Source organism: Equus przewalskii, chromosome 6, assembly GCF_037783145.1.
Source record: "Equus przewalskii isolate Varuska chromosome 6, EquPr2, whole genome shotgun sequence".
NCBI lineage: Eukaryota > Metazoa > Chordata > Mammalia > Perissodactyla > Equidae > Equus > Equus przewalskii.
The window spans coordinates 790,837-818,820 of record NC_091836.1 but is presented as its reverse complement, the minus strand read 5'-3'; the positions used below and the strand labels follow the sequence as shown (position 1 = coordinate 818,820).

The 27,984-nt window shown below is 61.9% G+C and overlaps 1 protein-coding gene and 1 long non-coding RNA gene across 21 annotated transcripts; both read right to left on the bottom strand.

Annotated features, from left to right (window-relative positions):
• Window positions 1-1,091: 1,091 nt before the first annotated feature.
• Window positions 1,092-24,517, bottom strand: DAZAP1 (DAZ associated protein 1). Of its 20 annotated transcripts, none has more exons than XM_070622294.1 (12): window positions 24,299-24,517; window positions 17,270-17,310; window positions 16,464-16,630; window positions 16,098-16,163; window positions 13,907-14,017; window positions 12,553-12,601; window positions 9,583-9,665; window positions 6,649-6,802; window positions 4,999-5,028; window positions 4,760-4,900; window positions 3,738-3,905; window positions 1,092-2,018 (listed from the first exon to the last, which is right to left on the bottom strand). In XM_070622294.1, the coding sequence occupies exons 1-12, from the start codon at window positions 24,325-24,327 to the stop codon at window positions 1,846-1,848; spliced, it is 1,212 nt and encodes a 403-aa protein (XP_070478395.1). In that variant the 5' UTR covers window positions 24,328-24,517; the 3' UTR covers window positions 1,092-1,845. The 20 variants fall into 20 exon arrangements, with proteins under 20 accessions (XP_070478395.1, XP_070478410.1, XP_070478390.1 ...); XM_070622309.1 differs by having other exon boundaries at window positions 1,092-2,021; window positions 3,729-3,905; window positions 24,299-24,512; XM_070622289.1 differs by having other exon boundaries at window positions 3,729-3,905; window positions 24,299-24,511.
• A 2,305-nt stretch (window positions 24,518-26,822) lies between these two features.
• On the bottom strand, window positions 26,823-27,502 carry LOC139083755 (uncharacterized). The gene is made up of 2 exons (XR_011540659.1): window positions 27,142-27,502; window positions 26,823-27,041 (listed from the first exon to the last, which is right to left on the bottom strand). It is a non-coding gene; the product is annotated as an uncharacterized lncRNA (long non-coding RNA).
• Window positions 27,503-27,984: the final 482 nt, after the last annotated feature.

Here is a 27,984-nt window from a genome sequence, read left to right as displayed (position 1 = left end):
GGGAGGGTCAGAGGCCGAGATGGAGACGCTGCGCTGCTGGCCGTGCGGACGGAGGAAGGGGCCCCGAGCCCAGGACGCGGCGCCTCTGGAAGCTGGAGGAGGCGGGACACGCTCCTCCCCTGGGGCCTCCGGGAGGACCCGCCCTGGCCTCCTGTGGAATTTAGCCCCGTGGGACCCTGTTGGACTCCTGACCCCAGGACTGAGACAATAAGTCTGTGTTGTTCTAAGCCACCAAGTTCTGGTGACTTGTAACAGCAGCCACAGGAGACCCACACACACTGGAACGAGCGAGGATTCACCCATTTTGTCACAGCTGTTTCCCTGGGCCCAGCCTCGTGGGGATTGGGAGCCCGTCCCCGACCCGTGCCAAGGAAGTCCTGCGTGCAGACTGGCTCCGACTCCCTCCCTTCTCAGGGCTGCAAACAGGGGCTCACTGCGTGTCAAAGCCCCTGGCATCTGGGGTTGGGGGGAGTCAAGAAAACGGACAGAAACCACGGGGTATGAGACCAGAACACCTATGGGTGGAAGGGCCCTGCCAACGGGCTTTGCTGGCCAGGCCCACTTGTGTCCAGCAGGAGGGGGTGGCTGCCGTGGGATCAGAACTCATCCCCTCCTGCCCTCCACTCCCTGTCTTCTCTGGGATCCACCCTTGCTTGGACTTTAGCCCAAGGGTTGGGGCAAGCGGATCCACTCCCAGCCCGGGCCTGCCTCTCGAGCAGCTGTGACCAGCTGGGCCCAAGTGCCGCCAGGTGTCCAGCTCCAGGAGCTCCAGCCGCCACACTGCATCTTACCCACCCTGGCCTGGCTGTCCCGACACCCACACCACCCATGTCAACAGCCCAGTTCACAGAAAAGTGAGCGGCCTGCCCAAGGGGCGGGGGACTCCTGGCCAGTGCCCCCTAGATCTGTCTAGATGCCTCTTCCTCAGTGTCCGCAGATGGCTACTGAACCCCGGAGCCCTAGAGCCGCTGAGGCAGGCCCCGCACGGATGCCGAGCCCCCTGGGGCGCCCATGGGCGCACAGGGCCTCCCCAGGCAGGCGGGAGCACGGCTGTGAGCGAGCAGGGAGGGAAGACACGGACACCACATGGGTTTCTAATCCAAACGCACTTCTCTTTATTCAAACCAGGGTCAGACTGGCCAGTGGGGACGCCCTGAAGCCACGTGCGCGCAAGATGGGCTGACAAGGCCTCTCCTCGTCCTCGATGCCCGGGGTGGACGCGGGGCGGACAGCGCACCTGCAGACACTGCCAGGCAGGTCAGTCGACAAAAGCAAGGAATAAACAGAAAACAAAACACACTCAGTAGATTCTTCTTTAAGCTCCCAGAGTTTCTGGACCCACGAGTCCCAACCCTCAAAGCCAGGAGTGGGGGACTAAAAACGGCCCCCACTTCCACCAGTGCCGACGGAAACCCTGTTTTAAATTAAAAAATAAGCCAGTATACATCGTAGAAAATTTCTCTTAAAAATCTCACAATTTGTAAATGTATATTTTTTTTCTTTAACATAAAAGTTTACAATATACGGTAAAACAAAAGGCTCAGGAAAATAATTTCAAAAAAAGAAAGAAAAAGAAACCTGAAGTTTTGAATTAAAGCTGAAGACATTTTTTTAAACCCTGTTGTTGAACCAGTGACGTTTCTTTTATTGTGCTGATGGGTTAGAGAAAGAAATATATTTAAAAACTTCAGTCCAGACACCCACAGCGCCTCCAAAAGCCTCTCTCCCCGCCCCCCGCCCCCCAGGTTGAGTCGCTATTTTTCCGCCAAGTTTGTGATTGTCACGAGTTCACAAGTTCCGAATGCCGGGTCTCAGCGTCCCGCGTCCTCGAGGCCGGCCGGCCGGCTAGCGTCGGTAGGGGTGGAATCCTTGCACGTTGTGGTTCTGACCGCGTCCAAAGCCACTTCCGCCGGCAGGGGGGCCCCCCGAGCCCGGCACCGAGGGGCCCCCATAGGACGGGGGCTGCTGGCTGGGGTCTGAGAAGCCCTGTCCGAAGCCGGCCAGGTCCTGCCCGTAACCTGCTGAGGGAAGAGTCCGTGAGCCGGGGCGTGACAGTGACTGTGGGGACAGCTCCCGTGTGGCGCTCTGGGGCCGCGGCCAGCCTGGGGTGAGGCTCTGGGGCTGCTCATCTCGAGAGCCCACCCTGCACCCTCGGCAAGAGCCTGGACAGCTGTCTCCGCACAGAACCAGCGGCAGCTCTGAGCCCTCTCGGAGCCCCATCTGTCCGGCATGTCCTCAGCCCGCCTCCCCGTTCCCAAAGCCTCGGGGCTGGGTGCCTGGGCTGCAGGGCTGAGCGGCTGAGGCCTTTGAGCCTGGAGTAACAGAGGATGTGGCCGGCCCTGGCGGATCAGGGGCTTCTAGGAAGTAGGTTCTGGAACAGAACGCAGCGGGGACTCCGGCACAGCTTTCAGGACTCAAGACCATGTCAGACCAGCCCTGTGCCTCCCTCTAGAATATCCCTAGATGGCCACTGCCCTCCCTGCAGAAGTGACCCAACCCGGCGGCTTCCGTGACGCTGACCAGCTCGGGGTGGGGCTGGGACAACATGCCAAGCGCTGGTCTGAAGGACTTGCATCAGCTGGGCCGGGCAGCTTCCTCCTCGACCCAGGGCCCAGAGCCTGCGCTGCTGGCCCAGAGGGCATGAAAGGTGCCTCGGGAAAGGGGGCGGTCACCTCCTGGCTCCTCGTCCACCCAGACTACACACTCTGGACAAAGACCGGTCCCAGGACCCTGGCCTCCCTGTGGCGAGCGGGGGTGGAGCGAGGCATGCTGCCTCGTAGAAGCAGAGCCCACGGCCGGCTGGGATCCTCACCTACCAGGTCCACCCCCGCCTGGGATGGCAGAGGCGGTGACGTCCACCACCCGGGTGCCAGCAGAGTAGGGACAGTGAATGAGGGGCCACCTGCCTAGGCCAGGCCCTGCCACGGCTCAGCCTGACCACAAGAGCGTAAGCAAAGTGGGGCCCTGTGGCCTGACGGGCCTGGAGAACAGGCACCTGGGCCTGGTGAGATGAGCCCAGGTGAGCCCCAGGGCAGCCTCGGCGCAGGAGTGGCCGGGACGGGACACACTCGCACACGCCACGCTGCTCCGGGCGGGGGCGAGAACCTGCACAGAGACGGTGGCCCCAGGGAGCAAGAGTGTGCACTGTGGGGCGCCGGGGGCATCGGAAGCCAAGCACGGCTGCACCCTACAGACACCATGGTCTGGGGCGAAACCCCGTTCAAGCAACGCAGCGGGAACAGCAAGCCTCAGGCGGCAAACTCGGGGCTGAAACCCTCAGACAGGAAGCCCCCCGCTGAGCTGGGTGGAGGCGTCCCCAGGACCCCCGCCGCACCACCCTCCTCAGGCCGCAGGCCTGGGAACAGCTGCTGCTCGAGCGGCCCCTTGGGGGAAGCACCCTGCCAGTGCCCGAGCCAGCGCCTGTCCCAGGCCAGAGCCGCGAACCCGCCCCTCGCTCGGAGATCACTTGGGAAACCAAGATGACAATGGCCATAGCCGCTGGCACCAGCCTCAGGTCCCCAAACCCACAGGCCTGGGGCCACCTGCTGTGTAACCGAGGTGTTCCTACCACACACGCTGGCAACACCCCAATGCCCATGCCTGCTGTGTGTGTTGCCTGGCCCTGGGTCACGTAAATGCTCCCCAGCATCCCCTACGGCAGGGGCCTCTAAGAGGGAGGGAGGCAGGACATGACAGGCCAGGCGCAGGGCCCGAGGGCGGCCACTCACCGTACTGACCGTAGGGGAAGTCAGGCTGGGCCGTGGGCGCTTTGCTCATGTCTGGGGCGGCCTGAGATGGAGGCGGCGGGAAGGCCAGGGGGGCTGCCCCTGGCGTGGCAGGCGGAGGGGGGACCCCCGGAGGGGCAAACTGATCCGGTGGTGGAGGTGGAGGCCCGTAGCCAAAGCCTGCAAATGAACGGGAGAGAGGGACAGACGGGCTCGCCAGTGTGGCCCCGCCGAGGAAGGGACCAGCTTGGGAAGAGAGCCAACCGCCGGTGGCCGGAATGAGCGACTCACGGACGGAGTCACTGCACCATCACAAGGACAGAACCCAACCGAAACCCCAGCACAACCGTGCGCTCTGGGAAGACAAAAATCACAGTGAGCCGCCAGAGGGCAGGTGCGGTCGCGCCCACGCCGTCCGCGGGGGCAGAGGCCCTTTCTCCCTACCTCTCGTCTTGTTAAAAATAAAACCCAAGGTGGTCTAGGCCGGAGTGGGCACACTTTCCTGTAAAGGGCCACACAGTCATCATGTGGCCTGAGCCCACAAATGTGACCGGCCCACACTGTGGTGTGGCCCGAGGGCAACTCACATCCGGATCCCGAGGACTTAGGAGGAAAAAAGATCGTGGGACATTTTATGCTGGTTGAATGACACACTGCAGTGGCCACCTGGCAGCCACAGCAGGCCAGGCAAGGCACTGCTTCACTATTCCAGACCCACGTGGCCAGTGTGCGGCCCGCCCTTCACACTGAGGTGTCGGGGGGACGCCCCGAGCTTGCGTCACGGGGCAGAGCGGAGAGGACCGTGGCACTGACCCCCAGCTGTCTGCACCCTCAGCCCCTTGATTCTGAACGACAGAGATCAGCCTGGGTGCCCCGCCCGGGAGGGGTGAGCGTGAGGAAGAACGAGGTCGTCGCTGTCACAGCCCACAGGGCCCGTCCCCTGCACGGTGCACTCCCATTTGACAAAGGGGGGGCCCAAGCCCACAGCCGTGCGTGTGCACTGGCCCCAGCCTTCCCCCCGGCTCAGAACTTACTGAACTGCGGGGGGGCGCCATAGCCCTGTGGGAAGCCCTGAGGAGGGGGGAACCCTCCGGGGGGAGTGGACACGATGTACGAGGTGAATGGCGGGGGTGGTGGGGGGGCTCCTCGTCCCGCAGGGGGTGGTCCGTAGCCACCTGGAACAGAGAATGCAGGGTGAGGGGGAGACAGAGCACCCAGCCCCAGCACCCCTCCGGTTTTCTCCTCTCCCCGATTTCCACATACGACGACTTACCGATGGCCTGTCCTGCTGGCACCCACATCCCTAAATGGGGAAACAGAGGGGGTGCCATGTCAGCTCAACGGCAAACACTGGGGCCTGCCCTGGCCTCCCGCCCCACAGCCGCCCACCACGCTGGCCGAGCCCCGCGTACAGAAGCTGTGTGCCGCCACACTGCGGGCACAGGGAGGACAGCCCAGCCCTAAGGGGGATGCCAGAGGTGCCCCTGCAGCGTCTCAAGAGCACGGGGCAGCCCCCAGGGCTGCTCAGAAGGCCAGGTGTGGGACGAGGGCTGGCCCCATGTCCCGCCTCCACAGGGAAGGCTCCCGAGAGAAGCCCTCGCTCCGGCGCCCGGGCTCTCCGGCAGAGCCCGCCGGCAGGGCTGGGCTCGGGGGAGCACCCGCAGATCAGGGACTCAGGCACGTGGGGGACGGCGGCTGGGAGGCTGGACGGCAGGCCCAGGCCACGGGTCACACGCTAGCTATTCCCCCACTGGTGGATACGAGGGTGTCTGTTCTTACTAACGGGCTTCCTGCAGCCGTGTTGGATTTTGCGATAAAACATTCATCTTTAAAAGGACAACTGTGGAGACCAGGGCAAAAGGCTCGAGCTGTGTGGAGATGGCTCTGCAGGCTCAGGTGGCGCTGGGGGGACACCAGGTGCCCCTGGGTGCAGACAGGCCTGCCTAGTCTCCTGCCCCTCCCTGGATGCTGTCCCTTCTTCGGTTTCTAAAGGGGTTGGAGCCTCTTGGATCCTCTCCTGGGGCCCCTGCGCACCCCAACCCTCCCAGCAAAGTGTCCTTAACCTGTCTGCTGACCCCACACACAGGATCTGACAGCCCGGCTGGGGTAGCCCGCAGCCCGGGAACAGGGACAGCCCAAAGGGCCCGAGGGGCAGGACTCTGCAGCTCCTTCCGGCTGGGCGGTAACCCCACTCGTCCCAAAAGCATCTGCTCCGAGCCTCCGAGGTGGCCGGGTCACACATGCTGACTCCACCCGCACCGTGGGCTGGTTGCCACGCGCGCCGTCGGGGCGGGCATGGCGGCTGAGGCACCATTCAGTAGGCGACGGTGACGGGCTCCAAAACCCACCAGGTCCTCTTGCCCTTTCCCTAGAGGCACCGTCCTGGCACAGCCCCAGGCCACGGGGGCAGCAAAGGGACCACGTGGCCACCCGAGTGCCCTTCTCCGGCCCCAGGGAGCCTCAGTTGCCCTCCCTGCAGACAGGGGAACTCGGCTGCGGCCCAAGCACGGAACTCTCAAGACGGACCAAGTGACACGGAACCTGGGGACCTCGTGACCGAGAGGGCCTTGTGGCCCTCCTCCTTGTCCACAAACTGACAGCGACAGTTGGGCGGGTGGACAGTGGGGGCTCACTGGAAAGTTCGGGTGCTCTGAGTGCCCGGGTGGGGCGTGGCCCGAGGCCCGGCTCCTGGACTGAGCATGCGTCTCCGTGCGTCAGCAGGCCCCTCGCCAACCTGCTGGGCAGGAGACTTCCGGGCTGGCCGGGCAGGGAGCCGAGTCTGCCTCCTGCATCCCGCACAGACCACGCCACTGCCCCGTGAGCACAGCCGCCTCTGAGCGAAGTCCAGAGGAAGGGGTGCAGGTGGCGGCAGGAAGTAGCCACCCCAGCCCAGGCCTGTGTGACCAGGACACGCGAGCCTTACCTTGAGGGCCGTATCCTTGCTGCCACGTGGGCGGGGGCTGGCCTGCCCAGCCATTGGCGGCGTTGGGCACGACGCGGCTGCCCCACTGGCTGGCACCTGGCTGCCCTGGTGCTTGGCTTTTGCTGTCCCGAGGCTCGGCCCGTTTAACTTCCACCTAGACAAACAGAGCTTGGGTTTAGGGAGACGCTGAGGATCCCAGACCCCTTCCCTTCAGACACACCCTCAAGTAACTTACAACTACACTTAGCATCTTATTACGACTTAAAACTAAATACTTAACTATAAACCTTATTTAGGCCAGTAGCTTTTTTTCTTAAAAATTTTTAATTTTTTTGTTTAAAAAATGTTTCTCAGGTACAACAGATGCAAGCGTGAGGCACAGGAAGCCCTGTGCGCTGCCGAGCAGGAACGGAGGGCGAGGACCCTTGGCGCGCTGGGTGCATCACGAGGGTCTTCGGTCAGTTAGAGCAGCAGCGCCCTCCTTCGCCAGCCCCGTAACCCCGGGACAGAGCGCAGGCTCTGGCAACCCCAGCCCTCGGTCGGCCCTCCGGCCCCGCGTGGCGGGAGCTCGGCCGGGAGCAGCCCGCCCGCCCCGCGCCCTCAGCGCATACCTGAGAAACACGGTGCTCGCTTAGGCTTTCTTAAAATGTCTAATGGAAGATAAAGACTTACCTTCCCCAGGCTAACGCTTAAGGAATCTCAATTAACTCAAAATAATGTCAGAGGGAATGGATGTGATAAAGAGAATCTTACATTACATCTAACAAAAAAGTAAACAAACATGCAATAAAATGGACATTTGAATCAGTAAGCAATCTTCATACTGTGTTCGGTCGCAGCCCAGGACCCCCCTCCTGGCCTGGGGTCGGGGCCGCAGCGCTGGGGGCTGGGACGGCGGCCACCACCTGCGGATGCCGAGCGCTGGGGCCGCCCTCTAGCTCCTCCCTCACGCAGCCTTCAAAATATGGGCAGACTGACAACAAAAACCCCCGATTCCAGGCAGGGCTGCCTCCGCATCGGAGCAGCCTCAGTTCTTCTTGTTTTTATGATACATTGTAATGAGGACAGAGAGACAATGGCCCCACTCGGAGTCATCCTTGGGGTCTCAGTCTTAGTTCTCCCTTAAACCCCTTCCTGTTAGAGAACAAACTGGAAGCGGGACAGAGACCCCCATCTCCGTGATGCCCCAAGGACGCTCCAAGATGGGAACAAAATCCCCCTTAGCCCAAGGCAATGCGACAGCAGGACCAAGGGACCTGTTTCAAAGAGCACAAATTAATGAGTCTTCCCACACTTTCCTTAAGGGAATTTGGTTCCTGCTTACAAATTTTATATGAGGAGAATGTTTGACTCAGCGAACTAGACTGGTTGTTTTGATTCCTGAAAAGCAGAGAGCAGCCCTTGTCATTTAAAAAAAATTCTTTTACCCTCTTCCTATCGGAACACAGAGCAGTCCCTGCGCTCTGGGTTTAATCACAAGTGGGCTGAGCCCCCTGCTCTGCGAGACTGCAGGACGCCATGTCCGGCCACCAGCAGAGGTCGGCGATGGAGAGGCGAGCCTGGGTGGGGGGTGGGGGCTGGGGGCTGGGGGCTGGGGGCTGAGGGCTGGACCGGCCCGTGGGCGTCTTACTTGGGCAGTCGAGCCCCACCCGAGAGGCCACCTCAGTGTCCGCTCTGCTTCGTGCAGAGCAGACTGGCACGGCTGTGTCCTACGAGCCCAGGGGCGGCCGCCTGGAGACGGGCAGCCCTGTGCGCTCAGCACGGCCTCCTGCCCCTGGAGCAGAACCTTGCTTCCTCCAAGTTTCAATGTCACAGGACCTTAAAACATTGAACGCAGACTCCTTTGAACTTGTGTTCCTTGAAATCTGCAGGCTAATCTTAAACTAAAAGCGTGACTGCATGTCGGAGGAGATTCGTGTCTCCTGCTCAGTCAGGTTCAAGTGGAATCAATGCAGCCTCAGCAGGGCCTGGGCCACCAGTCTACAACAGCCACGCTCGCGACTGCACTTAGGAAGCTGCAGGGAGCAGGGCTGTGGGACGGGACGGGGGCGGCGGGCGGGGGCAGGACTGCTGGTGCCAGATGCCCTCCACAATATCTTAATTGACAAAAACGGCCATTGTGTCCTCAGAAGGGCTGGGCGTGTTGACCCGGAACGAGGAAAAGCCGTGGCCTGTGCCAGGGTGTGCTGAGCGGGTTCGAGAAGGGCCGAGACAGGAATCCTGCAAGGACGCAGAGCCCAAGCTTTGCTGACTCAGGAGGTCCCGACGGCTCTGCACTCTAGAGCCTTCTCAGAAAGGCCCCGGGGACCGGGCAAATGGGGAGCTGGGGCCACTTCCTGACAGTTTACCTCCGAGAGCAACACAGTATGAAGATGAAACAACCAGAGGTCACTTGACTGCATGGAGTTAAATACTATCGAGAGCATGTGGTTGGTACCGGAGTTCACAGTAAGTGACCCAATTTAAGAAACCAATCCTTCAGGATGTTTACGTTTCTCAGTTTTACAGGGAACCTGTTCTCAGAGGTTCGCCGCCCATCGCATGGCGGGGCGGCGTGAGACAATCGGATACAGACAGACATCTGAAGGAGTGGTCACAGAAACCAAGCCTGAGGCAACCCGGGATGTCACTGGAGGCAGCCCACCAGACCCCCCCAGGACATGTCCCTCAGCCCTCAGCCACCCCACCCGCCTGTCCCCGGCGAGCCAAGCAAGGGGCTCCAGGAGGCAAGCTGGCGAGAGGCCGAGCTGCGTGCAGGGTCCCTCGGGAAGGACGACCCCAGCTCTGCAGACGCGGGTCCGACCCCGACCAGCAGAGGCGCCCAGGACGACGCACCCAGCCCCTCCTGTTAAGGAACTTCCATTTCCAGTGAAATGCCTAGGTTGCCTAAGACTTGGTTTGGTCTTAAGGTAAAATAAAACTACAACTACACACTTTTTTGCCCATGATGTCGTGAAAATGCATGTTGACAGCCTGGTCCACTGATTGTTCGTCCTCGAAAGTAATAAATCCAAAACCTAGCCAACGACGAAGAGTGAATCAAGGTAGCAGGGTGTTGTGACACAAAACAGGATGATGCACAGTATCAGGGACGGGCCGAGGGATCGACCGAGGGTCTCAGCAAAGCCGGGTGTGCGAGGCTGCGGGCCCAGCGGGTCCGTGCAAGCCGCCTGGGCGGGCCAGGGGGCGCGGGAGCACCCAGGGCGTGGCCCGGAGGGCCCGAGCGCCGACCTGGCAAGTACAACGCGGCAGCGGGCCCGCAAGCAGGGCCGCCGCAGTGGGGGGTGCGTGCGTGCGCTTCCGCTTCTCTGAAACCCAGGGTTCTCCCCCTCGGCGAGCAGTTCGCTCTGCAGCTAGTGCTGACAGGAGCCGCCTATCGCTCTAGCGCGTTCCACGGAAGCGCGTCTCTACCCCAGTTAGTGCCTCGCTAAGCTTGCCCAACGCCGTTGGGTAAGCCCAAGGAGTCCCGGCCAGGCAACGTACGTATGTCTACAGGTGTCTATCTGCATGTAGCTAAGTAAATAAATACACAAAGATACAGGCCACAACGGGTTCCAGCAGGTCAAACTCTGCTGTCAGCAGCAAGAGCAAGAGGCACCATGTCATTAGAGAGAAATTTAAAGGGGAAAAAAATTTAGCATTTCCCAAACACAAGAAAGTGGCAGTATAAACGAAGTTTGGTTGGTCTGGGTGAGCGCGACTGCCCAGCTAACGTGGCATGTCTGGTCCTCAGTCTACTGCCTCCCTGGGGCCCGTCTGCTCTGAGCACAAAGGGACACGCGGGCAGCCAGCTGCCAGAAGACCCCGAAGAACAAAAGATGGGCGAGGGGGAGGGCCAAGAGGAAAGAAGGGGCGAGGACGGAAAGGGCCGAGGGCCGAGAACGGGCTGAAGACGGGCGTGGAGGGCGCAGGGCGACAGAGCGTCACATGGCAGATGCACGGAGCTGGGGGTGGGGGCCTCTCAAGCTGATGAAGAGGGGCGCCAGGCTGCAGTCGTTGGGACCGTGGGGGAAGATGCCTGGCAAACCCGCGGCAGGAGGGGACGGAAACAGGAGAAGGCAGCTCAGAACTCGGGGTGACAGAGGAGCAGGAAGGACCACTGGGGACTCAGGGGCCGTTGGCCGTGCTCCCTCTGCACGCACATGGAATCTGCACGTGGCGTGAGAGGGAGCAGGACGGCGGCCGCAGAAGTACACCAGCAACACACACACGAGGAGAGCAGCGCGCAGCGGGGACATGGGAGGGGAGCAGAGGCAGCGCCCAGCTGCGGGGGCTGGGGGCAAGGGCAGGGCCTCAGCCCGACCGAGAGGGGGGAGGGGTGGAGCCGCAGCAAGAGTCAGGGAGGTGAGAAGGCAGGCGTGGCTCCCTGGGACCCCGCAGACCAATGCTGCTCTTGGCATCGCTCCCCTCCCAGCTTGCCTGGCACTCCCAGGGACTCGTGGGGACTCTCGGAGCCCGCTGCCGAGGACGGTGAGCCACGCGGGAAGGCAAGCCCAAGGGCCCAGCCCGAGGCGCTCTCCCACCAGCCCTCCCGCCCACCCGGCCTGCTGGCTGGCCCGGGCAAGGACGGCAGGCAGTGGGGTGGGCCTCGGGGGCCGAGCCGGGGAACCTAAGAGCAGCCTTGGGATTCCTGTGCCTGTGGCTTCACAAGATCGGAGGCAAATGGTGGACACAACATGGGTGATGAACGGCATGTGAAAAAGTGAACGTTTTCTCAAAGTGCACGTGTCTGAAACCACAGGGCTGGCGTGGTCCGTGAGAGCGCAAGAGGCGGTGAGTCGTGGGGAGGAGCCCCGGGGCCGGGCGTCTAGGGACGCGTCTGTCTGTCAAGAGGCGACATCACCACTGAGGAAGTGGAAGAGAAACACACTGAAACTTCGTTTACACCCCACTGGAGCAAAGCCCGCTCCCTCCTCTGACCGCGGGACTGGCCTGTACCTGTGTGATCTAATTTAGCACCTGGAGAGGAGAAATCTAGAGAGATCGTTAATCACAAACAATTCACAGAGAAAGGAGAACAACTTACTTAACGTTACTGTACTTGACTATGAAACACTTAAGTACGTCACTAAGCGTGTATGTCTAAATTAAGATTAAGACTAAGACTTAACAGCTTAATCGACATGAAGTGAGAGTATACGTCACTTAATCATGGAGGAGGGTGGCGTTCAAATGGCAAACTATTCTCCAGCATGGCGGGCGCATGCTGCGGGCGGCGCCAGCTCGGCGCAGGGGCCCCGATGCGGGCAGAGGCCTCGTGGGGCCCAGGCTGGCAGATCAGCTCCCACGGGTGGTCCAAAAGCGGCTGATGAGCCAAAAAGAAAAAAGGGTAGTGACAAACAGCAGCAGCCACACAAAAAAGGGCACAGAAACTGCATGCCGCAGTGCCAGCCCGAAAACCAATTTGGACGTGCACGCGTGGGCAGCTCGGGGAGCCTGGCGGGGACGCGCTGAGGCAGCTCCTCATCCGCTGCCGCCTGCCCACCGACAGGGAACAGGACGGACACAGGGAAGCCTGAGTTCGGACCGGGCTGGGGCAGGCCTAGCCTGACGACTGCGGGGGACTGACTACGCTGGCGCGGCCTCAGGCGGGGACGGTCGTAAGTGAGCAAGCTCACCATTTAAAAGACCACCCATCTTGCAGCACCCGTTGGAAAACAGAAACCGTGTTGAAATTCGTGTCAAGTTGTAAAAACTTCAAAAGAACAAGCCAAAAAAAACAGCCGGTGACACCTGACCTTGGGAAGCACAGCCGGGCAGGGGGAGCTGCACAGGAGAGCTACGTTTTAATGGTTTGTCTCGAATCGTCCTTTTCTGAGGCAATGCTCGCTACAACCACCACCTAATTGTGAAATAGTTTGCCATCTGAGGGGGAAGGTCAAGGACAAACTCCATCTCTTTTACCTCGAGGCCTCTGCTTCTCTGCGTCGTAGATCATGACCACTTCCGTGACCTGGAAGAGAGACGGGCGTTCGAGGATCCGGGGGCCATGGCGTCTCCGGCTGCAGCCACCCTGAGCCGAGCGAGCGCTGGGCAGCATCTGTGGGGTCCAGGCCGTCCCGAGGCATGGCTGGCCTGCTGGGCTGGGAGGCCTGAGATTCAGGCCACACGGAAGCCCACGCGCCCTCCGCCCCCGACGCTCACAGGGCAGGCGTGTGGACACCAGGGCCATGCCACGCGCTCCTGCAGGAGATGAGAGCCAGACAGCCACAGGGTGCCCCTCCGTTCACTGATAAGGGAAGCGAGGCTCAGACGCCGGATGGGATGGCCCAGAGCCCTGGGGCCTAGCCGCGCACTCCAGAACCTAGTGCGTCAGCATCCCCGCCAACCTGCTGCCCCGGCACTCAGCTCGGCCCTCGTGCCCGTCACCCCCCACACTGGCACTCCTTTCTCCCGGGACCCTGGCCCCGAGCGCCCCTCACCACAGGCCCGACCCCCGGCCCACTCAGGTACCACTGCACAAACACGCTGCAGCAAGAGCAGGGTGGGACCCCGCGGGCACCTGGGGCACCCATGCCTTTGCTTCAGGTAACCGGCACGGCCCTCCACGCCTGCGCCCTGCCCCCATCTTCTCCTCTGTGGCCCCACTACAACCGAGTTCCCTGTACGACCCCCGGAAGATTCTAAAGGATTTACCCTCTTCCAGGGAACAAAACCAGCCTGAGGAGAAGTCTGCGTCACTGAGGGGGAGGGGACGGAGCGAGGTGCTGGGGAGAGCAGTGGTGTGGCCCGGGCCAGCTCCCTCCCAGAGGCGGGGCGCGCACCGCTGGAACCCGGATCTAGGAACGGTCTTCCGCTCTGTAACCCCACCTGGCCATGCCCACCTTGCTGCAAGCCCAGCCACCACCAGTGGGCACCTTGTCTCGGTCCTGGGGGTGGGCTTAATTAGCCTGAGGTCCAGGCGGACCTGGCCTAGGACACCCCCTCCTGCAATCGAGGGACAGCAGGTGGCTCCCACGGCCAGACCGAACCCCGCTTCTCCCCAGCACTGTCTAGAGCTTTACAGCGTGATGGTCACAACCACCCCGAGGGGCCTTCCAGGAGGCCGGCCTGGCAAGTGCATATATGCCTGGAAAAGCCGTAAATGCTCTCCCACATGGGAAACGGCCATCAAGGGACAGGAGAGGGTTTGGTTTGTTTCCTTTTGGGGCGGGGCTCAGGGGAATAGAGGACACCTGCCAGGCTTCACCTCCCATGGACACATGGCTCGGCCACTCCCGCCCCGAGCGGCTGGGCTGCCAGTGCGGGAAGCACTCACCACTCCGAACTTCTTGAAGTACTCCCTGAGCTCTGTCTCACCACAATTGTGAGGGATTCCACCGACAAATATCTTATTGGATTTACTGTTATCGCTCCTGGGGCCTTTCTGCTGTTTCAAGAAGGAAAACATGGTTAGTTCACGAGGGGACCCCTCCAAGCGCTCCCCACGGTCATGTGCGACGGAGTGTCTGTAAGAGGCAGCTAAAAGCCAGGCCAAACGCTCCAAAAGTCCCGCAAGTCCAAAGAGAACCCCAGACAGCGGCCACAGGAACCCTCTGCCGCTCTCCTACGAGACCGAGGAGACAGGGAGCCACGCTGGCAGAGCGCGCTGTGGGTCCTGTGTTCAATTATTCTGAATTACGACAGCCACACGACTTAAAAGCTCTTCAATGTGAAACTGAGGATTTTAGGAGGGTAAGAAAGAAAAAACAAAGTGGCCCCAACGATCAAAACTGACAAAGATGACGCTGGTTTTAGGAGCTAGCTTCTAAGCTGGTGACAAGAGACAACTACGGGAAGCTTTAGTAAGTGAAGACCCGCCTGTCGCCTGCCACCTGCCCTGACCTGGTCCCTCTCCCTGTGGACGACCTCACACCTGGGGAAACGCGCGCCCCCAGCTCGTCACCTGGGGCAGAGGTGGAGGGGACCGTGGCTCCTGCCCCTGCAGCACAGCTTCCCCACACCCCTTCCCCATCCCTAAGACCCATTTCTCTCTCCCAGGAGCTCATGGGTTGTGACGTCCCAACGACGTCAGATTCAGAGACTCACTCTTTGGGAGTGAGCGAGGGTTTCACGGGGCACCCGGGGTTGACATGGGTCAACATGTGCAGGGTTTCCTATACGCCTGTTCTGTCTGAATAAAGCTGCTCAGAGACAAGGACCCTGACAACCAAAGGGAACCTGAGCCCTGCCCGGATGCCAGCCTGGAAGGCGGCCGAGGCAGGCGCCCGTGAGCCGGCCCCGCACCCTGCCGCGCCTGTGCACACGGGCCGGGCGGCCGCCACAGCTCGCGGAGCTGCTGTCAGGAGGCGCTCCAGAGCTCAGGAGCGGTGGACGCGGACCAAGATGGATGCAACACAGGCAGCTGTGGGAAAACGTGAACAACTGTGAACCAGGAGGGGGATTTCACATGTTCATCGTACTCTTCTCTCAATTTTTCTGTTTCTGCTAAGTTTCCCAAGACAAAGTTGGAAAAACAAGGACTGTTTCAAGGCTCTGAGGCCCCATCTACGAGCAGCCGGGATCCTGCCAGCAATACAGGTTCCCAGGCTCCCGTGCAGACTCCTGCTACCCGGACAAGTGCTGGGGGGCGGTGGGGCCACGCTCAGACTCCAAGCAGCATCCAGCCCAGCTCCGTCCAGGCCTTTCAAGGATGGATGGTAGCCTCCTGGGTGACGGTTTTCTCTGAGAGCCACTGGTGGGGACGAGGGTTGGGGGTGACAGAGGACAGGTCTGCCCCAGCCGGCTAAGCAGCAGGGGCCACGCACGGCTCACAGAGAACCCCGAGGAGTCACCACATTGGCTGTTTTTTTGATGAAGATTAGCCCTGAGCTAATATCTGCTGCCAATCCTCCTCTTTTTGCTGAGGAAGACTGGCCCTGAGCTAACATCCATGCCCGTCTTCCTCTACTTTATATGTGGGATGCCTACCACAGCATGGCTTACCAAGCAGTGCCATGTCAGCACCCGGGATCTGAACCGGTGAACCCCGGGCCGCCAAGAAGCGGAACGTGCACGCTTAACTGCAGCACCGGGCCGGCCCCACATCGGGGCATTTTGAACTCAGTTGTTCGAGCAACCAGCAGCCAGGCTCTCGGAGCAGCTGGCAGAGCCGGGCAGGTGGAAGCCTCGAAGCTGAGGACGAGCAGGCGCTCTGACACTCAGCGAGGCTGCTCCTGGCCCCCCGGGCAGGCCGGCGGAGTCAGCCAGGACAAAACAGAAGGCTCTTGATGACAAACGGTGTGAGCTGCCACTTATTTTAAGATAGATTAATAGGAGTTTTCTTGGCTATCAGATAAAAAACTTACAGCATTGGATAAATGTGAGAAATTCTCAGCTGCTCAAATGTCAAACTGGAAGCCCTTCTGTCACTGTCACTCTTAATGAGGAAAAACACCAAATCAAAGGCACGTGTTTCCTTTACCCCGTGGCTGCAGACACACAGAGGTCGCCCTGCCCTGGCCCCTTACCCAGCCTTCTTTCGGCCGTGTCCTCTCCGGCTGCATCCCCCGAGGTGTACATGGCTTTGGGTCAATCTGTAGGAAGTTTCAAAAGAGCCAGTTGTGAATATGAGGCTATTTTCTCTAGAAAACAAAGTGCGACTGACAGCAGCCAGTAGCCCAGCAAACCAGGCCCCACTCCCCGGGTCAGTTCACCCCAAATCCGTCTCCCATTCCGACAGCCAGTCTAAGTGCAAAGCCTTAATCCTTTTCACTCAACCTCAGGGGAAACATATTGCCACATAAACTTCCAACAAAGCTCAGTGGCAGAGGGAAGCTGAAGGAGGGACAAGTGCCAAGACACAGGGAGAGCTCCGCCAAAGGAAGGACACTCACATTGCGGCCGTCCAGGGTGTGTGGTCTGCTGGCCAGCACTGTCCCCACACAGTTTGGGTCTTTAAATTTGACAAACCCGAAGCCTCGAGACTGGTTGGTCGTCTTGTCTTTCATGATCACACAGTCCACAACCTCTCCATACTGAGAAAAGTAGCTGCGCAGCGTCTCTGCTCAGAGATCGGGACGAAACACAAACACACGCACCAGAGTGTTGAGCAGGGTGTTCCAGCCGGCGTGCACAAACATGCACACCCATGCACTCCTGGTTCATCAGGCTGACCTGGAAAGTGTGGAACTACCAACTTTTAAACTGGCTAATCAATGAATTTAGGGGGAGGTGGAAGAGGGTACAGAAGAGGGGAGGCGCGGAGAAGGAGGGCCCCACACCACACAGCTGCACCACATCTTCCCACGAGTTGGAAAGGCTGCGGCTGCCCCCAGCAGCGGCAGCAGGCGCCCAGGACAGGAAGCTGAAGGGAAGGCAAAGTGACGACTTCGAATGCCACTTGATTACAAGCTTCCTCTACTGAGTCTGAGCGCGGCGACCGCCTGGCAACAGCCCTCCTGCCTCCAGAGCCACCTGGGCCGGGACTGCGGACCTGCCCCCCAGCTCTCCCCTAGCTCTGACGTGAGGCACCAGGACAAAATGAAGTCTCAGAGCCAATGATCAGCTCCTCTCTGCCCCCAGCCAACTCCCAATCAAACGCCCCCCACCCAGAAGTCAAGAACTAGAGGAAACCCAAGGTACTAGCCAGAGACAGGTTCACACGAGTGCAAGAGCAAGGGCGCCGGCCACCCACACCTACCTTGGGTGGTGCTCCAGTCCAGGCCGCCCACGAAGAGCTTCCTGTGATCCAAGGAGAAAACACCGAGGGTCAGCACGGCTCTGCCTTAAAGACGCTGCCCATACCCGGCCCACGGTGGAACCCACGCCACGGAGGGAGCTCGTGCCAATGTACTGAGTCACACCGAGGCCACGGCAATGGCGCGTGGTGGCCTCGGCTGCGCTCAGCCTCATCGGCTGCAGAGGTGAAAACGACTCCCAGACTTCCCACCACGGGGGGAGAGAGCTTTGTAACGCCGTGTGCACGCTGACCACGACCAAGGAAGAAAAGGAGCCCCAACCCCCGGCGGCTTCGGAGCGGGGGTCATCCCTAACTGCTCCAGCAGACATGGGATCGAGAGGCGGGATCTCAGATGACCACCGGTCACCAGCAAGGCAGCGGGGCCGGGCTCCCAGACAAAGCCTCAGATTCCCCACGTGGTTCTGGGTAAGGACCCACATGTCATTGGGAAGGTCCCGGGAGCTCAGCACTGGAGCCCCGGCCCACATCCCCACCCAGGGCCACCTGGGCTGTCCTTTTGAGCAGACACACTAGAGCTTTCAAGAGGAATCCCACTGCCGTCCCTGCAGCCTATGCGCCTCGTGTCCACACACACCCTGGGCAGGCTCTCCCAATGGCCGAACAAGCGTGGGCCGGGCAGCATCCATCTCCCCCCGCACGCGGTGTCCCGCCCTTGGGCCAGCTGGACCTGCATGTGCCTGCGTGCCGTGGCTGTCCCATCCCCAGCAGGGACTGTGCTCATTGTGTGGCTCTCAGCATGGCTGAGACACACGCGCCCTTGGGCATCATTCAGGCCTCCTGAAGGTGTGGAGGCAGGTACGACAAAGGAGACGGGCGGGAGCCTCCAGCAGCAGCGGGACAGCTCTCCGTCCTGCCTGCTTTCCCAGGAAAAGAGGACACAACCGCCGTCCCTCTCGGAGCTGGACCCCAGCGCTCACTGGCGGGTCTTCAGAGGGCCAGTGCATGGCCCAGGCTCAGTCCCCGAAATCACAGCCGGCCACGCCACACTTGGCGTGAAGACAGACGGCCCTGCAGCCCGCTGCACGCCTGCCCCCTGGGCAACCAAGAGACCACCAGACAGGGTGCCCGGGCCTCCGCCCCAGGACAGGCCCCGTGTGGCCACCAGCACAGCCATCGCCTCTGCTCTGACAGCGACTCAAGCCTCAGGGCGCCAGCCCCTGGAAAATGTCAGGGCTCCGTCTCACACTGTTTTTTCCCTAAGGGAGCAATTCAGTGTGCGAGTGAGTGTCCCTGCCACCAAACAGGGACCCACTTGACGTCCTCAAAGTGTCAACGGTACACAAGCAGGCCACCAGGCGTCCCGGTGGGGAGGGCTGAGCAGGGGCCTTGGACGGGAGCGTGAGCCATGGCTGTGCCTCCCGGGCCTGCAGGCAGCTCTGCAAGGACGAGGGTCGGGGAAGCGCACTGACCAGACAGGAGCAGGAGGCCGCGCTCAGGCCTCATCAACGCAGCATCGTGTCTCCCGCGCAGCCCTCCGGAACCAGGCCAGGCCTCCTCCTGCATCCGTGCCCCACTCCCCAGGGGCCCTCCCAGGCTCGGCCCAGAGCATGCTGTGACTCCGGCCCCCCTGTTGTCCCCAGCCGGCACAGGGCACCCAGTAGGGGCACAGCGAGGCAGGGGACTGGAGGCTGCGAGGCCAGCTGGAGGTCTTTCAGCAGAGGAACAAACAAGGGTTTGCTGTGGAAAAGCAGCTTTGTGCAGGAAAAAGAGACCTCAAGCTTTCCCAAAACACAAGATGCAACTGACACAGAGAAACACCAGCCTCTACTGAGCCCCGTGTCCAACCAAAACAGAAAGGCCACGAGCGGGCGGCCCCCAGCAGCGCAGGCTCCGCACGGCCGAGGGAGGAACTCGTCTGACCAGTCCAGGCTGCAGCCCTCACTTAAATTCCAAAATTAGGCATTAAGGGGAGAAGAGCAGAAATGTCATCGCCCGCGCAATTGACAAACCTGGAACCTGCCCCTCGACTGGATAAGAATGTGGCATCGACCCCACGCTCCCCGAGGTCCTGTCGCCGAGCTCTGCTCGTTCAGGGAACAGAAGTCCTGTTCTCAGAAAACAGCGCACACCGAGCGTCTCCACGAAGGGGATCGGGTCCGGCCCACACACTCTCGAACACTTCACAAGCTTGGGCGGACGCACACAGACAGGGCAAAGCGTAAGCCACTGGGGAGTCTGGCTGGGGAAAGGGTACGTGGAGACTTTCATTACGATTCTTGTAATTTCTTAAGTCTGAAGTTATACCAAATATAAGTTATGAAAAATGCTCACTACTGAGGAACTGGCAGGATCGAAGTTCCTTCTGGAACAACAGTCTCACCCGTAGGACGTCTGAGACACAGAGCAAGAGGTCCCTCTTCTGTGACACAACCTGTTTACTCAGAGGGAGGAGCTTGCAGCTCCATGCCAGGGCTGGACTGGGACTTGACGGCTTCCATTTCCCTTCGTCCTGCCCCAATAGCATACTCTCCCCACTCTGCAGATGGAAGGTTCCAGAGGGTCCCAGGAGGCCCCACTGACTCATGGTGGCAGAGACCATCTCCAGCACAAAGCCTTAACCTCTAAGCTTTAGGCTTTTTACTCAAAAAAATAATAAGAGTCCTGAGCGCCAACCCCAGTAGGCATGAGAAATGAAGCATCCCGGCAATGCTGGGACTACGGGCCGTCAGCAGGACGAGCCAGACACGGCTCCACCGCCACCCCAGCAGCAGGAGCCTCGCGGCCCTGTCCCACTGCCGGCCGACCAGGGGCGGCCCGGACAGACTGCCTTGGCACCCGAGTGTGGGCTCGGCTGTCGACGGGTGTGCACATGTGGCACGTGCAGATTAGGGGGGGTCAGCTAACCGCGTGGCTTCCCTCTCCAGCCCCTCCCTGCTCTGATGGGTAGGAGTCATGACTCAGCCGAAGTTGGAAGTCAGGGGGACCTCCTGGCTCTATCAGGCCCTCCCTGGTAACTAAGTCAGATTCCGAAGGAGAAGACAGGCAATGCCACCACCGGGGGACCCAACAGAGGCCGTTTGTGATCAGCACGCTCGCTCCCAGGGTCACGACCTCGACAGCAGGTGCCAGTGACTTCCTCCTGGAAGGTGCTCTGCAGCGGCGACACAGGCACCAGGCTCTGGTTAACAGTCACCGTCTGGAGCGGCCCCGGGGCCAAGTGGCTGGGTTTGTACTCCACTTCAGTGGCCTGGGGTTTCACCGGTGTGGATCCTAGCACGGACGTGGCACCGCTCATCAGGCCATGCTGAGGCGGCGTCCCACATAGCAGAGCCAGAAGGACCCACAACTAGGATATACAACTAGGTACTGGGGGGCTCTGGGGAGAACAAGAAAGAGAACAAACAAGAAGACTGACAACAGACATTAGCTCAGGTACCAATCTTTAAAAAAGAAAATTTAAAAAGTCCCCGTCTTCTCGCTGCTGGAGCTGAAACCTGTCTTTGGATGACCACCCTGCTCTCACTGTGTGTGCTTTAGGGCAACCGCATGGTCCTGATGCCAAGGAACTAAGTCTTCAGTGGCTTCCTCTGGCCCTGGCAGCATGCCACCAGGCTTTGGAAAGTGTCCCTTGGCGAGGCGGCCCCCAGAAAGACAGTGAGCGGCAGGGCGAGCGATGCTCACATGGGCAGGAAGCAGGGGACCCGGGACCAAACATGCTTGTCCAGCAAGTGGCCCGGACAGAGCCTGTTTGGCAGCGCCTGCCTCTGCGGTCAGGGCGCAGGGGCACACTGGGACCTGGTCCCTCTAAGTACGTCCTCGATTCCCTGCAGGGAGGGAGGCAGCCCTGGCCCAGGAACCAGCTCACTCCAGGCCCTTCCACTGCGACAGACACGAAGTCCCAGAGGCAGCCCTTGGGGCATGGGCCTCACCCCAGAACCCCAGGCCCCATACTTGGCTGCACTGTGTCCTGTGCTGAATATGTAGAAAGAGCCCGAGTGCCCACGGCCTGGCACTAGCTCCCAACACCTCAATCTGGCCCTCCCTCCCAGACAGACCCCGTGTCCATTCACAACCCTGGGAACAGAGCGAGAGCCTCGACACGCAACTGACCTCCTGTGGGCCCTGCTCACAACTTGAGAGGACCTGAGCCATGACGGGGACAGTGGACACGACTGCCTCCGAGCCTGAGCCGGCCACCAGGAGCGTGGATGCCTAGCTTGGGCTCGTCCACTCCCGGGGGTGACCCTGGGCAAGTCCCCTGCCCCTTCGAAGCCTCAGTGGGCCCTGCCCAGGGAAGGGTTGGAGCCCGGCTCACAGCAGGGCCTCCAGCCCAGGGTGGCAGCAGCACGCTCCTCTGGGTGGGCTTCTGCCTGTGGTGGGCCCGGCACCTGCTCAAGGCCAGAGGGAGGCCGACCAGAGCACCTGCCAACGTCACAGGCAACTCCACAGGTGTCGAGCCAGCCCCCCACAGGAGACACGCCCTTGACTGAGAGCAAGCGACAGGGACGCACCAGGAACCAGGCCGAAGGGAGCAGATGTTCCCAGACGGGGGCTCACTGGAGTGGTCCTGTCCCAGAGAACACTGGGTGATGTCTGGTGACACCTGTGATTGTCACAAGTAGGGGTGCTCCTGACATCAAGTGGATCTGAGTGACAGCCTCGGAACGTCTGCAGTGCCAAGGGGGAGACCCCGCCCCAGGACAGCTCTACGACGCAACACAAGAGCCCGAGAGGAGCGCCTCCACACCAGCACAAGCAGCAGACCCGCAAACCCCGACTTCTCTGAGCCAAACAACCGCTCTCGCCTCGCCGGGCGCTTGGCACAACAGGCGTTTAATCAGGGTAGTCCTCTTCCTCGGCCCCCAGGCACCGTCCTTCCAGGCCCACCCAGGGCTCCACTCAGGGGTGTCTGCCTCCAAAGCCTCTGCCAGGAGCCAGTCCAGAAAGCCCGGGACCACGAAGGACCACGCGCCTGCCCTTGGCCCAGGCCTCGCCTGAAAGCGCCAGGAACAGCCCCGCGGCCTCCAAGTGCCGTCATCGGCAGGGATCAGGGCTGTGGGACTGCCGGCCCCAGGAGGTGCTCTGAGCAGCGTGACCCCGTGCTGCCCGGCTCCCCTCTCGAGAACACCAGGTTGGCCCCTTCCCAGGTCCCAGGCCACGCAGACAGAAGCGTGTGTGCCACAGGGGACCCTCCACACACCTCCGTCCAGCTCCACGCCCGGAAATGGAACAGCAGCAGGTGGCACAGGATGTCCCGCCGCCTGTGTCCCTCTGCCCCGGGGGGCAGCCCTCTCAGGGGGCCGGGCGCGGGGGCCCCAGGGAGACCCCAGCAGGCGCGGGGGCCGCTCTGGGCTGACATCCCACAGCCACCGCAGCGCAGGGAGCACATCCGCCCCCGCATCGGCCACGGGCCACCAGGGACCCCGCGGCTCCGGCACCCCGCTGCCCCCGCTCCGGCGGACTGCGATCGTCAGGACAACAGGAGCGTTAAAATCAGGGGTCTCGGCCACCCCGGTGCGGGGAGCCCGGGCGCAGCGCCCCCACCCGAGCCTCACCCGGCCCCACGCGCGGGGCCCGGGCCCGCGGCGCACCTGAGCACAGCGGAGCCGCCGAGTCACAGGAAGCCGGGCGGCCCAGCCGCGGTCACGTGCGCGGGGCACCGGCGCTCGCACAGCAGGCGGCCCGGGCGTCCCGCCCCCCGCGCCGGCCGGAAGCGCGGTTCCTCGCACAGCGCGCCGGGCAGCGAGCTCTAGGTGCGAGCGAGGACGGCCCCGCACTAAGACCCGGGCGCGGCGGCCGGCACGGCGCGGGGAGGCGCGGGCAGCCCGGGCGGGCTCGGGTTCTGCAGGCCCCGGCCCGGCCTCCCCGCCGGGTCCCGCACGCGGGGCTCGGGCCGGTGCCCCCCGTCGAAGCGGGCGGCAGTCAGGCGCCCCGGCGGCCTCGCCCTCAGCTCGGCGGGGAGGGGCGGGAAGCAGGGCGCCGCGTCCCGGCGGGAGCAGGCGGGCGGCGGCCGAACCGAAACCCGCGGGCCGAGCCGCCACGTGCGCCGACCGCTGGGCCGTGCGCGAGCTGGGGGCGCGCCGGCCGCCCCCCACTCCTGTTAGGGGGATCTCCGAGGAGAAACGCGGGTGCGGGAGGCAGCCGGGGCGCCCCGAACGCCCCTGAACGCCGTTCGGGGCCCCCCCTCCGAAGGGGAGGGTGCGGGGACACCCAGGACCCCCCAGGTTCCTGTTTGGGGCCCCCCACCGGGAAACTGGCGCAGCGACGGCGGGGCCCCCTGAACCCTCCAAGGCTGCAACTAGGGGTCCCCGCGGCGAGGAGGCAGCCGAGGGCCCTCGGACTACCCCGATTCCGGTTTGGGGTCCCCCAGCGGGAAATCCAGAGGTGGGGGCGCCCAGAGCGCCCCAGACCCCCAGATTCCCGTTCGGGGTCCCCCAGCGCCACACTCAGGACCCCCCGGGACTCCCTTAAACTCCCGCGCGGGGTTCCCCCGGCCAGGAAGCAGTGGGGGGCCCTCGAACCCCCCCAGATTCCCGTTTGGGGACCCCAGCGGGAAATGCAGAGGTGGGGGCGCCCAGAGCGCCCCAGACCCCCAGATTCCCGTTCGGGGTCCCCCAGCAGCACACTCAGGACCCCCCGGGACTCCCTTAAACTCCCGCGCGGGGTCCCCTCGTCCAGGAAGCAGTGGGGGCCCCCGGGACCACCCAGGCTCGCGTGCGTGGTCCCACAGCGGGAAATCCTGAGGTGGGGGCGCCCAGAGCGCCCCAGACCCCCAGGCTCCCGCGTGGGGTCCCCCAGCACCACACTCGGGACCACTGGACCCCCCAGACTCCCGCTCGGGGTCCCCCAGCAGCACACTCGGGCCCCCCCGGCCCCCGCGGCCTCCCGTGCGGGGTCCCACGGGCCAGGAAGCAGCGGGGGCCCCCGGCCCCCCCCGGCCCGCGGCCGCCGACCCCGCGGCGTGACCTTGACCGGCGGCGGATCTGGGCGGGTCCGGCCGAAGCGGCGGCGCGGCCCGGGCGTCCTCACCCGATCTCGTCGGCGCCCGAGTTGTTCATGGCGGCGGCGGCGGCGCTCGGCGTCCCGGGCCCCCTGGCTCGCTCCCGCCTCCGGAAGGTCACTGGCCCCGGCGCCCTCCCCTCAGCCGCGGCCCGGATCTGCGCAACGGCGGCGGCCGCGCTGCCTCCTCCCCTCAGCCCAACGGTCACCGCGCGCCCGCGCGCCCGCGCCGCCGCCCTGCGCACGCCCGCGCGCGCTCCCGCACGGGGCCTCCGGGGGCGGGGCCAGGGGTGCGCCTGCGTCAGCGCCTGCGTGCGCGCTGCGTGCCGGCGTGCGGCGGGGACCGCGCCGCCGCAGCTGGGCCGTCGCGCGGCGGCCTTCCTCCTCGGCGGCGCCGCGGGGTACTCTGGGAAGTGGAGTCCCGCGCGGAGGCGCCTGCCCCGCCCCGCGGAGGGGAGCGCGCGGGCCGAGCCACGTGCGTGCGCGGGCGTGCGTGCGTGGGGGGGGTGCGTGCGTGCGCGCGCGCGCACGGCCGGGCGCTCCGGGCTAGGCACGGCGGGGCGCTGGCGCGGCTGCGGCTTCCTTGTTTGATCGCGAGCGGGGAGCGGCGGGGGCGCGTGGGGTCGGCGGTGGGCGGAGGCCACGCCCGCAGCCCGCGGGGACCACGCCAGGCGTTGGCGCCGCGCTCCGCTCCTGCGCCTCGGCTGCTCCCGTTGTCCCCCGCCTCCCCGAAGAAGAGACCGAGGGTCAGAGTGGCTAGTCACCTGCCCAAGGTCACTCGGGAGGCATGGGAATCAAGTCCAGCGGTTGGAAAACATCCTGAACCCCTACCACGCGCCGAGTATTGTCCCTGCCCTCAATTGTCCACTCCCCAGGGGACACTGGGCGATGTCTGCAGATGCGCTTCGGTTGTCACCACTGGGGGAGTGCTAGTGGCATCTAGCGGGTGGAGGCCAGGGATGCGGCTAAACGTCCTGCAGCGCGCAGGACAGCCCCCCCACCACCACGACAAAGAATTATCTACCCGATGTGTCAACACAGGAGGAGAAACTCAGGTCTACACGGACGATAAGAAACAGCTGACCCGTGTAGTTGACGGGTGACTCCCTCACTCGCTCTCTCTGCCTCTTGATAATTTATTCGTCGTGCGACAATCACACGAATGTCAGGAATGAAGGAAGGAGGGACAGAAGACAACATGTAAAGTGCACCTGGCCTTGCCCACTTCACAGTGTGCAAAGCACGTAACACTTTGGGGGGGGGGCTGGCTCCCCATTACGGGGCCCCGGGAGCTGGAAGGACACGTCCGAGGCAGGAGGAGATGAGTGCAGCGGGGACAGGCTGAGCTCGGTGACGCTGGCAACGGGGTGAGCCAAAGCCGAGGGCAGGCCAGCACTGTCCTTCCCGTGGTGGGAGCTTCACAGCCCCCCTTTGAGGAATTTGTCCCCCAAACCCTGGCCCGGTGCGCAGAGCTGCCCCAGACGCCCACAGCCCGCTTCTAGAAGAGCAGAGAGCTTGACACGACCCACACGTGCGTCCACGGGTCAGAGGAAGGAAGCCGGACACAAAGTGATGAAAATCATGCGTTATTTAGACGACAGACGCCCGCCCAGGGCAGGGGAGCCGGCGGCCTCGTGCCTGCCGCTGGAATGAACCCCGTTAGCGTTTTGTTACGTCGACTTCAGATCTTTCCAAGAAGATGAACTGGACAGTCAGTTTGCTCCCCTCCCTGTTCATTTTCCCTGGGCAAATGTTGCGCCAAAAAAGGGCACCGGACACTTTTCTGAATTGACTCCTAACACGAATGTATGCATACCTAATACACAAAATCTAGTCTAGGTCACTTATTTTTATTGTGATTAAATATACATAATGTAAAATTTACCATCTTAGCCACTTTTTCTTTTTTCTTTTCTTTTTTTTTGAGGACGATCAGCCCTGAGCTAACATTTGCCTCCAATCCTCCTCTTTTTGCTGAGGAAGACTGGCCCTGAGCTCACATCCGTGCCCATCTTCCTCTACTTTATACGTGGGACGCCTACCACAGCATGGCTTGACAAGCGATGCCATGTCCACACCCGGGATCCGAACTGGTGAACCCCAGGCTGCCGAAGCAGAGCGTGCACACTTCACTGCTGTGCCACCGGCCCGGCCCCATTTTAGCCACTATTAAGCGCACAGCTCAGCAGCATGAAGCACATTCACACTGTTGTGCAGCCATTCCCTCCATCCGTCTCCAGAACCTTCCATCTCCCCAAACGGAAGCTCTGTCCCCAGGAAACACTGACTCTCACCCCTCCCCCAGCCCCTGGCCCCACATCCACTTTCTGTCTCTGTGGATGTGGCTCCTCTGGGGACCTCCTGTGAGTGGACCACACAGTGTGTGTCCCTCTGTGTTTGGAGCAGGTGCCATGATTTCCTGCCTTTTCACGGCTGTGTAATATTCCAGTGTGTGGATGGACCACACTGTGTGTGTCCACCATCTGTCCATGGACACTGGGGGTGTTTCCATCTTTTTTGGCTGTTGTGAATAATGCTTCTGTGAACATGGGTGTGCAAATATCTGTTCAATCCCTTTTAATTCAAAAACAATAATTATAGGGGCTGGCCCAGTGGTACAACGGTTAAGTGCACACATTCCACTTCGGCAGTCCGGGGTTCGCCGGTTCAGATCCCGGGTGCGGACATGGCACCGCTTGTCAAGCCATGCTGTGGTAGGTGTCCCACGTATAAAGTAGAGGAAGATGGGTACAGATGTGAGCTCAGGGCCAATCTTCCTCAAAAAAGGAAAAAATATATATATATAATTATATATAATACTATATACACAGAAAAAACATGGCAACATGGACGTTGTCTGGTAGAGCAGATACCTGGGCATGGGGTGGGGATCACGGGGACTCTGTTCTGTCATAGATGCCATGCAACGTGTCATGATGTCATTCGCTTATCTTGTCCACCCTCGCAATAGGCTCTGAGCTCCAGGGGGCCGGGGCTGGGAGCCCAAAGTAAGGTACTCCATCCGTGCTCGATGAATGAATGAATGAATTTCACCTCGCGTGAGCCATTGCTCTGTAACCGGGGCCGGCAAACCTTCTCTGTAAAGGGCCACGTAGTAAGTGTTTTGGTTTCTTTCAACCATTTACAAATGTAAAAACCAGCCTCAGCTCACCCGCAGGCTGTCCTGGGCCAACTCTCTAACACGTCGATGTTTTGATCAAACGTGTCACCTTCCTAATCGGAAAATAAACATATTTTTTAATCTTTTAAGACGGTGGTCTGGAGTCGGGCACGCCCCCGTTCGCGTCCCCTCTGCCACCGATTCACTGTGCACCCTTGAGGAAGCCACTTCCCTCTCTGAGCCTCCGTCTGGAGGCTGCAAAGAGCAGATACTAACAGCGCACGCCAGGCTCTCTGGAGAAGAGCCGGCACGAGGAACGGCCACGTGTCACTCATGTGCTGCCGTGAGGGGGCCACAGCCGCCACCCCCTTGGAGAGAAGAGGAAGCTGAAGTTGGGGCCAAAACCGCTCCACTGAGTCGCCAGCCAGACTGCACGGTGCCCTCAGCCACTCTCGCGGATGGAGCCCAGGTTGCACCTGGGTGACTGCTGGGAGGTGGCAGCATGGCCAGACACCGGGAGGTCCCTTATGTCCCGGGGCACCAAAGCCATGGGGGAGGCTCCTGGCTGGCCGCCACTGAGGGCCTCCTCTGAGGG